The sequence below is a fragment of the Sander lucioperca genome, chromosome 17 (assembly GCF_008315115.2).
Source record: "Sander lucioperca isolate FBNREF2018 chromosome 17, SLUC_FBN_1.2, whole genome shotgun sequence".
NCBI lineage: Eukaryota > Metazoa > Chordata > Actinopteri > Perciformes > Percidae > Sander > Sander lucioperca.
In genome coordinates, this window is record NC_050189.1 from 20,469,136 (window position 1) to 20,477,997 (window position 8,862).

An 8,862-nucleotide genomic window follows, 5' to 3' on the forward strand; every position below is an offset into this window, starting at 1 on the left:
GACATTCACACCATTACAGACGTCGCTCTTTTGAAATCCAAACTTAAAACTTCTTTATTTAGAATGGCTTTTAATTAGGGTTGGGTACCGAAACGCGGTGCCAATAGGGCACCGGTTCAGACGTAAACGGTAGTAACGAGACCGAATAAGAACAAACATTTCAGTGCCTCATTTCGGTGCCTGACTTTTTTTTCAGAAGCATCGCTGCACGGGACGCTACGTTACGTTAGCTAGTAGCTGGATTAAACCCAATGGTTAAAATGCTGACAGCTTACGTTAAGCGGTGTAAAGTGTGACTGTATTTCCCTGTAGAGGATTCCAACAGCGGGACGTAACGGTCTGACTGCAGCTGTCGTTGTCAGAAAAAAAACACACAGACGGTGCGTTTACTTACTTGAAACTCACCAGCCTCATGGTGCATTCAAAGTTATTGTAAAATACCCTTTTCCCATCTGATGCTTGTTTTTGTCGTTTACCAGCAATTTACTGGTGAAATAAGTCATTGTTATAAGTTATTGTTATTACATTATTAATCATGTAATTTTGACCATATGGCCTTAGCAATAAATAAGCTGTTCTTTAATGTCACCAACTGTCGTTTTGTGCTCCTTTTTTTCATATTTTATATTATATACATTATAAATATATTATATATATTTCAGTTCAGGCACCGTTTTGAAAGTATTGTTTTAGCACCGGTATCATAAAAAACCCAAACAATACCCAACCCTACTTTTAATTCACAGCAGCGTTGCAGCATTATCTCTTTATTTCTCCTGTTTTTATGCAACAGTTTCAGATGTTACTGTATTCTATGTTTTCCTCTTTTTATTGTACGGTATGTTGTTTTATTCTTGGTCCTTCGAGCACTTTGGATACCTGTTGGTTGCTGTGAAGCACTATGAATAAATGTTGATTGATGTTAAGGCTAAATGAGATTAATGCAGCTACAAAAAGCATATTTACATTCTTTAGATGTGTTTCCTTCAATGCTTCTTATTTAAGTCATAGATTTGTTGCTCTGTAAGTGTTCATTACGTTGCACAACAACCAACAAATATCTACTGAACAGAGTCTAATGATAATAACTATTTACTGATATTGATATATTGTATTCTGAGCTTGTTTCTGTGCAGGATCAATAAACTCTGGTGTCTCCTCGTGTGGTTCTGTGGGTTTCACATCTCTGACAGATGGAACATTTGTTCTGGTTGAGGCTAACCGATCCACACTTCTCTTCAGCAGATAACAGAGAACAAACACACTGCAGACTATAAACAGCTGCAACATCAGCCAGCGGTTGGAAACTTTACACCAATCACAAACAGCTACAGAGCAGAGGGTCTGAGGTTAGATTCTGTAGTCGGTGAACATTCAGTCAATTTTCTTAAGTTTAAAAGTCACAGAAACCATCAGGTTCTGTTTTTCAGCTCATGATTACAGTCTGAGGATCTTTAATGAGCAGATATACAGGATGCTGTTCTTCAACACCAGACATATTCACAGTTACACTCAGACTGCTTTACATTTTTCAAAACATACAAGAATGTTATCATAATGATGAATGTAAAATATTAACTGTTATAAAAAATGATAAGTGGTTGGCTTTCTTGATTCAATGTAATTGGCAAGCAAAGAAAAACATTTTTCACACAACCCGCCCCCCCACCTCTGGGTGAGACTTGGTTGTGTCCAACCCTTCTCTGTGTTTTTCAAGCACGCCGCACGGCGGGTGTGCTTTGTGAGTATATTCAGTATGCAGAGAAGTTTAAAAGACCGGTCCACAGTCTGCACTTCTTTCCAGAACTCGTATTTCTTTCAGAGGACTTTGTGCAATTAATCCATATTCTTAGATCTAATATTGATAGTCTTTTGTCCATATCTTATTCATATTCGGTCATTTTATTGCCATTAGCTGTGATGATAAAGCAGTTTTAGCTTTCCCATGATGCTGTTGAAAGTTTTTGACCAATCAGAGGAGTTGCTTTCAGGGCCGTGAAATAAAGTTGGAAAAATACATATTTGACCGACCCACAATGCTGCAATATATAGTATTGATTTTGGCTTTTTGAATTGATAGACATTTTGCTTGCATGTATGTAGTTGGATAAGTTAGTAAATTACATTTGAGAAATCCCCTTGATTATGTCTGATATTTTTGGCAGGGGGAGAGCAAATGTTGGTTTCTCTTTTCATAATGAAAATGCTTTGTTTTTTGTTAGTTTTTTGGCTTGTCTGCTGGGCTGATGTAAACAGAGCTTTTATTGTGAAGGGGAAAACAGAAGTGGATAAAGTGTGGTGTGTGTTTGGTTTGGTCTGTGTTGTGGTTGAATAAAGTCAGACGTTCAGTGCCGTCTGGGTTCCAGCATTGGAAGTCTCTATTTTACAGCCAAACCTGAGTCTAGACAGTATAAGAAACCCTCGGTTACATTTATATTGTATTCAGTGAACATTATTTTCTTGTTCCACTGTTGGAGTGTCTCCTGTAAACATCAGGTTCCTCCCATTACACCAGGGCTCCATCTGGTGGCGTCTTGTGAAAAGGACACGTTTTATATTGGCAGTGTCTCTGTGTTAGTTCAAAGGTTACAAGTTGATGAAAGGACACCTGAGCTCCTGGCTTCACTACTTTCTAGTCCTCAGTTAAACTTATACTGTAGCTGTGACTAACTCTTTGTATGAATGCAGATATTAAAGGTTGTTTCAGAGGAAAGTCTAGTATTAGTTGTGAATGTTAATGTTTAAACACTTAAACAGTGGACATGGATTACTGAACAGGTCTACCGGGGAAAGGCCCAGGGGCCCAAAATGTCATGTCCCTCCTGGGCCTTCACCTGCAAAATGTCACTCAACAAGGCACCAACCAACCAAGATATAAAACAGAAGTGCTAATAAACAGTATATTCACACAGCTCTCACTACTGTTGATGCTCGGAGCAGCCATGTTGAATTGTGATGTCAGAGTTGGTGAGGTTCTTCTCTTGGTGAGGATCAACAGCAGTTGGACAGCCAGTAAAAGCCTCCTCCTTCCTCTTTATATACGACTATGTCACATGTCAGCTACAAGGAAACAGGCTGTTTGATATGAGAGAAGTGAAGTTATGATCACATTGGAACAAAGCACAGAGAGAAAAGATGCTCATCATTTTATTTTATTTGATCTGAAGAGATTAAAAACAACAACATGACTTACAGCAGAACCTGAACAACTGGTTTTGGAAATCAGCTGCAAACTATAGAAATGAAATGATCCATTTTATTTCTATGTTTCAAACTGTCAGCTGTTGGCAGAATTTTAGACAGATGCTCAACGGGCGCCCCAGAGTCACCTCAATGCAGAGGATACACCGTCTCATCTGATTGGTGGAAACTAACAGGTTTAAAAACTTGTTTTCATCGCAAATCTTAGGACTGAACTAGTCTGAGGTTAACATCCTCCATCTACAGGTCAAACTAGAACATGTGGAGATCCACAGGGAAGATTTCTGAGACTTCCACTCTTTCTGATTGATGAGGACCTGAAACATTTGAGCTTCTTCTCAGATCAGTTCAGAAGTGATGCTCCGTGGTGACATCATCATAGTCTTCATCCAATCCCATCTCAGCCTGGGTGAGTGGGGTCATCACCACGGAGACGGGCAGGTCATTTCCTACAGTCAGAGCAGGTTAGAAAGAAAATGTAGATAATTAACACCAGAGTGGTGGTGTGAGATTGATTGATTGATTGATTGATTAATTGATTGATTGATTGTAAGGTCAGTTAATGATTCTGAGTGTTACCTGTTTCTCTGTGTCGATATAAACACACCATGATGAAAGTGGAGATGCAGTATGGACAGAACACCACCAGGTGGACGACCAGTCTGATCACAAGGTGGAGGTGGTCTGAGGTCGGGGGCGGAGCTGCGGTGTCAGGGGGCGGCAGAGAGCTCGGAGGTGGGCTTGTGGTCTTTGGTTTCTCTGTAGAGAGAATCAGCTGTCAGGTGAATATCTGGATGAATGAACTCCTGAAATCAAAGGTAACCTCCTCACCTGTGACAGAGACCCAGCTGGGTGGAGACTCTCCAACACTGCTGATGTTACACTTGTAGAGGCCTTCATCAGACCTGGAAACATGGTGGATGGTCATGTGACCTGCAGGCTCAGTCCTGATGAAGGAGCCATCTTTATAGAAACCAGCTGGGAGGTTGGAGGACGTCTTTGTTTTACAGAGCAGAGTGAGGTCTTCTCCCTCCATCACAGGGAGGACAGGACTCTGCAGGATCACTGGTCCACCTCAACACAGAGACAAACTACAGCATGTCATCCATTCACACACAGCTTCATCAATACTGACTCCACAGTCTGATCTTACCAGTGACAGTGATGTTGATGCTGTTACTGGTTGCTCCCTCTCTGGACTCACACCAGTAAACTCCACTGTCTGATGGGGATATGTAGCTGATGTTACAGGAAGAACCAGCAGATATTCCTTCCCAGTCTTTACACTCAGCTCTGGTTTTTCTGGTTGTGTTCCTCCTCAGAGTCCATCCAGCAGAGCTGTCGTCCTCCTCACAGCTCAGAGAGACAGACTGTCCTTTAAACATCTGAGAGCTGCTGGGACTCACAGTCAGAGAGGCTGGAGGGAGGAGGGAGAAGAATGTGTTGTGGTTGAAAAACTAGTTGTTGATTATTACTGCTGTTTTTCACCAGTTTAAAGAGAAATGGGCTGCTGAGATTTAGAACAAACCAAAACTTTGAACTTCTGGTTTGATGAAAAATGAGTTTGGTATTGAGAAATATGTAAAATTTAATCTGTCCAAGGTGAATAGATGTGTGTGTGCTCAGTCCAGGTCTGGAATACTCCCTCTCCATATTGAAACAGGACGTTGGTCGGGCACCAGTGAGGAAGACAGACTGTTATTATGTGATCTCAATGAAATCAAAAATGAAGTTCATTTTGCTTTGTATTGTCCATATTATCATGATGTAAGATGGCAATAATTTAACAAAGTTAAAGTAAAAGAGATGAGGCAGGATATACATCTGTTAGTTTGGTTGTTTGAACATAAAACATTTTTTATACTTTTTAGAACAAGCATGGGCTAAAAAGAAGACTGCTTTGTATCCATGATTCTCTGTCTGGTAGTGACATATATTTAGCTATTTATTTTTATTGTTTGTTGTTTTGGTACGAAATGTCTAGTTGACTATGTATGGGGTTACACTATTGTGTTGTGTCTGCTGTAATATGTTTTCTTCATTCTTTATTTTGTGCAGAGTAGAGTATGTTGTGTGTGGACATTGGACTGGAAGCTGTGAATGAAATTACTTTTATATGGGTGTCATGTAATTCGTGTGAGATGGGCCACTTAGTGGAATAACACGTTAATAAAATATATATCATATCAAAGTTACTGTGACAAACTGTGACTGGGCCTCTGATACTTCACATGAATTATCTGAGAAACTTAAGGAATCAGCTCATTTCTTTACTCTTGCAATAATTGATCTAAGCTGGGAAACCTTCCTTCATGTTTGCTCCCAGGACGCTCCAATATCTTAACCTCATTGTGTGTGATGTTTTTCATCTTTATCTTTCTCGTTTTCTACTTGGGGACTGTCCATTTCTCCGACGCTCCATTGTTCCTTCCTCTCAATAACCTGAAAAATTCCCTTTGGTCCTACAGCCCACTAGTCCGACGTCCCCCACTATGGCCACGCCAAGACCCGCCCTACGAAGCAGCTCGATTGGTTGGGGTTAGGCATTTGACCTGTAGTGGTTAAGGTTAGGATAGCTGATTGGTCAGGAGATAGGACCTGAACTAATGGGGTTACGTTACCTTGGTAAGCATGGACGCCTGGCCAATAAATGTTATTGAACTTAAACACTCACAATAGTCCTCTACTCATTCTAAAAGTACTCTAAACAAGAAAACAGTTACTGACCTTGGTTTGTTGGGCAGCTCAGCAGTGAGGTCAGAACTGAAGAGATAAGACACTTTGGTTAGTTGGAGTTTGGCTCAAAGTTTAAATAATAAATGAAAAGAACACGCTAAAAACAGGATTTAAATCATTTACACAATCTTTAACAATGACATTATCATAATTGTGAACTGTAATAACCAGACTATAGATATATTTGGGAGGGTGGTGATGGTGCAGTAGATATGACACATGGCTTTGTTGTGGGAGACGTTGGTTTGATTCCCACTGTGACACATCAACCAATGTGTCCCTGAGCAAGGCATTAACCCCTAGTGTCTCCAGAGGTGTGTGACCTCTGACATATGTAGACATTGGAAGTCACTTTGGATAAAAGCGTCAGCTAAATGACATGTAATGTAATATCAGTTTTCCTTTCATCTTGTATTTCTTTCTAGGTATAGACTGATTATCAGGACGTTTTTTGTCAGTTTTCAGATCATCTGCATCAGCGTTTTATTAGCCTGATAACTGATAAAGTTAATGAATTAAAAAAGCTCGGCTACAGCTCTGTGTCTGTCCCTCTGCTCCAGATTCACTCACCACTGAGTCTGACTTAACCCTCTGAGGACAAAAGACCACCAGTGAACACTCCTACTCAAAAATCAATATTACAACATTTCATTTTAGACATTTATTTACTATTTTATTCATATATTATGCTACTTTTATGAACCCAAGACTTACCATTTAAACAGTTTTGTGTTGGAGTTTATAACATTCCAAGATTTTCATTTTTGATTGTTTTTTAATACGTAAACATACAGAACAGAGCAACACAAACTGAACAAGAACAACAACCCTCTCCCCCCCCCCACCCTCTGCGGTCTCGAGGATAATAAAACAAACAAACAACCAAACAGGAATCCCACCTTGCCTAGTCCCTCTCCTCTACTCATCGTGATGCTGAGGTCATTAGGTCTGATATTTGTGCTGCTGTGTTTCTCCACAGGTCTATAGTTGATGATGTGGCTTTGTTAATCCTTGCTGTAGAGAGCTCAAACATAACTATGTCTAGAAAGTACACCAACCTCTGTTTTACAAGATTTTCATTTTAACTGTAAATGCAAATCAGTTCCAAATATCGGTTACATTAACTACTAATAATCGGTATCGGCCTTGATAAACCAGTATTGGTCGATCTCTATTTCTTTCAGCTGATATTTTTCAGAAACACAGTTTACTTACAGAGCAGCCAGAGTAGAGATGTGTCCTCCATCCTGACTGTTGGTGAAATGATGTCTTGACTTTATTCAGTGTATATCCGCATCAAGTAAAACTCTTCTTCCTTCCTCTGTGACTGGCAGTGTTACATGCATGCATTCATACTCTCATGCATAGAGATAAATACATACTCTCACGCATAGATACATACTTACACATGCAGGCATAACGTGAGATGGTTTATTAACATGAGTTCATATGAGTGTAAGTATGTTGTGCAAGTACTACATTTTGGCCAAGGCAGCTTCTAATAATCTTGAAACAAAGAAAACTGTCTCTATGTAGGTGGCTGCAGTTTAGTTGCAAGTGAACACACCACCTCTCCTCTGTTAAACCACTGAAAAGGGGATCAGAAAGAGACTCAAATAAACTGTGTAAACTACACATCAAGAAGGCCACGAATGCCAAATAGGTTTTCATAATAAAGTAATTTGCCTTTGTGTTTTAGTGTGTTACGGTCAAAATAAGAATATGTACAAAATATTTGCAGTTATTGTCTGTAAGATTTGAGTTAAGTTGTTTCTTGCAGCAGCTTTGGCGTTAGATGTAATTTCAGGCAGGTCTCTGGGACTTCATCTCCCAGAGTTCCTTTCAAAGACGTGTCGACTGTATGACGTCGGTAGCTTTACAGCTGGCTTCAAGCACAGCGATCATTTCCTGAATGTTCTTTGGTCTGAACTGGGCTGTAAACATACTGTTATTGATTTGGTTTCCATGTTGGGACCAACATTTTACAATTTATGAATCTCAGCTTTGCCATCTACATGTTGATTCACATTTATATTGTAATTGTTAATAATTAATGGTCTGTGTGACACCCTGACATGTTCACATCGTGACTTGTTCCTCTTTCAGTTAACAAGTCTGTTTATACTGTAGCAGCTCTGTGGGGGTAAAGTCCATTTCTCATGACTTGGTTTTTTTTTCAGCTCTCACAGCAGCAACACGTGTTAAGAAGAAAGAAAAAAAACTGGGAACATTTAAACTGTACTTCCCTTTAACTAGTAGACTTTGAGACTTCTGTGATCAGACATCAAATCAAACAGAGAGGTACGGCTGCTCTTCTTTGTCTCCATCACTTCATGGTGATGAAGGAACATTGGGACGTTTCCATATACAAACAGTACACGGACAACTGACCTTTCATTATCAATGATGTTTACTGAACGTGCTCTGGTCAAGACATGCAGACAGCGTGTATCGTACTACTTCTGCAAACGACTGCACATGACTGCAGACAGTCACTGTTACACACTGGTGTTATACACAGTACACAGTGTACACACTACCCAAAACAACAGTGACTACTTTTACATGCACACATGTACTTACAGAAAATGAGACTGAAAGAAAGAGAATAAGAGGATTTCCCTCCAAATGTGGAAATATAATGAGCTATTGCTATAAAAAGATATAACTACAAAAGAACAAAACACTGACTATGTTTACATGCACAAAATACTAAAAAATAAACAAAAAAAAAAACATTCGAACTAAGCTGTTTACATGGCTAATGAAAATGTACAATAAATGAACTGCTTGGCTACACATGTATGAGGTGTCTAATAATAAAGTAAGTCAGAGTCTCCAGCAGAGCCAGAGGTATATATGTGTATATATATATATATATATATATATATATATATATATATATATATATATATATATATATAT

General features: G+C 39.3%; 3 protein-coding genes across 3 annotated transcripts in view; all 3 read right to left on the reverse strand.

Annotated features, from left to right (window-relative positions):
* The window catches only part of LOC116034141 (hemicentin-1-like), a 1,482,957-nt gene that overhangs the window by 768,666 nt on the left and 705,429 nt on the right, over nt 1-8,862 (reverse strand). The window lies entirely within an intron of this gene.
* Nucleotides 3,409-8,862, reverse strand: part of LOC116034453 (Fc receptor-like protein 5) — a 245,863-nt gene continuing 240,409 nt past the window's right edge. Inside the window, exon 6 of the mRNA XM_035993956.1 lies at nt 3,409-3,650. Within this exon, the coding sequence (XP_035849849.1) occupies nt 3,550-3,650 (101 nt within the window). The 3' untranslated portion in view covers nt 3,409-3,549. The remainder of the gene's footprint in view (nt 3,651-8,862) is intronic.
* LOC116036437 (Fc receptor-like protein 5) lies at nt 3,956-7,208 on the reverse strand. The gene is made up of 4 exons (XM_035993978.1): nt 7,153-7,208; nt 5,929-5,964; nt 4,355-4,618; nt 3,956-4,275 (listed from the first exon to the last, which is right to left on the reverse strand). Exons 1-4 carry the CDS (start codon nt 7,181-7,183, stop codon nt 3,980-3,982), a joined length of 627 nt encoding a protein of 208 aa, XP_035849871.1. The 5' UTR covers nt 7,184-7,208; the 3' UTR covers nt 3,956-3,979.

Excerpts from the sequence above, each read along its gene's own strand:
- LOC116036437 (XM_035993978.1), bottom strand. The coding sequence starts at position 7,183 with ATGGAGGACACATCTCTACTCTGGCTGCTCT. Across the intron at positions 4,619-5,928 it reads GAGCTGCCCAACAAACCAAG|CCTCTCTGACTGTGAGTCCC; the intron begins GTCAGTAACTGT and ends TCCTCCCTCCAG. Across the intron at positions 4,276-4,354 it reads CATCAACATCACTGTCACTG|GTGGACCAGTGATCCTGCAG; the intron begins GTAAGATCAGAC and ends CTCTGTGTTGAG.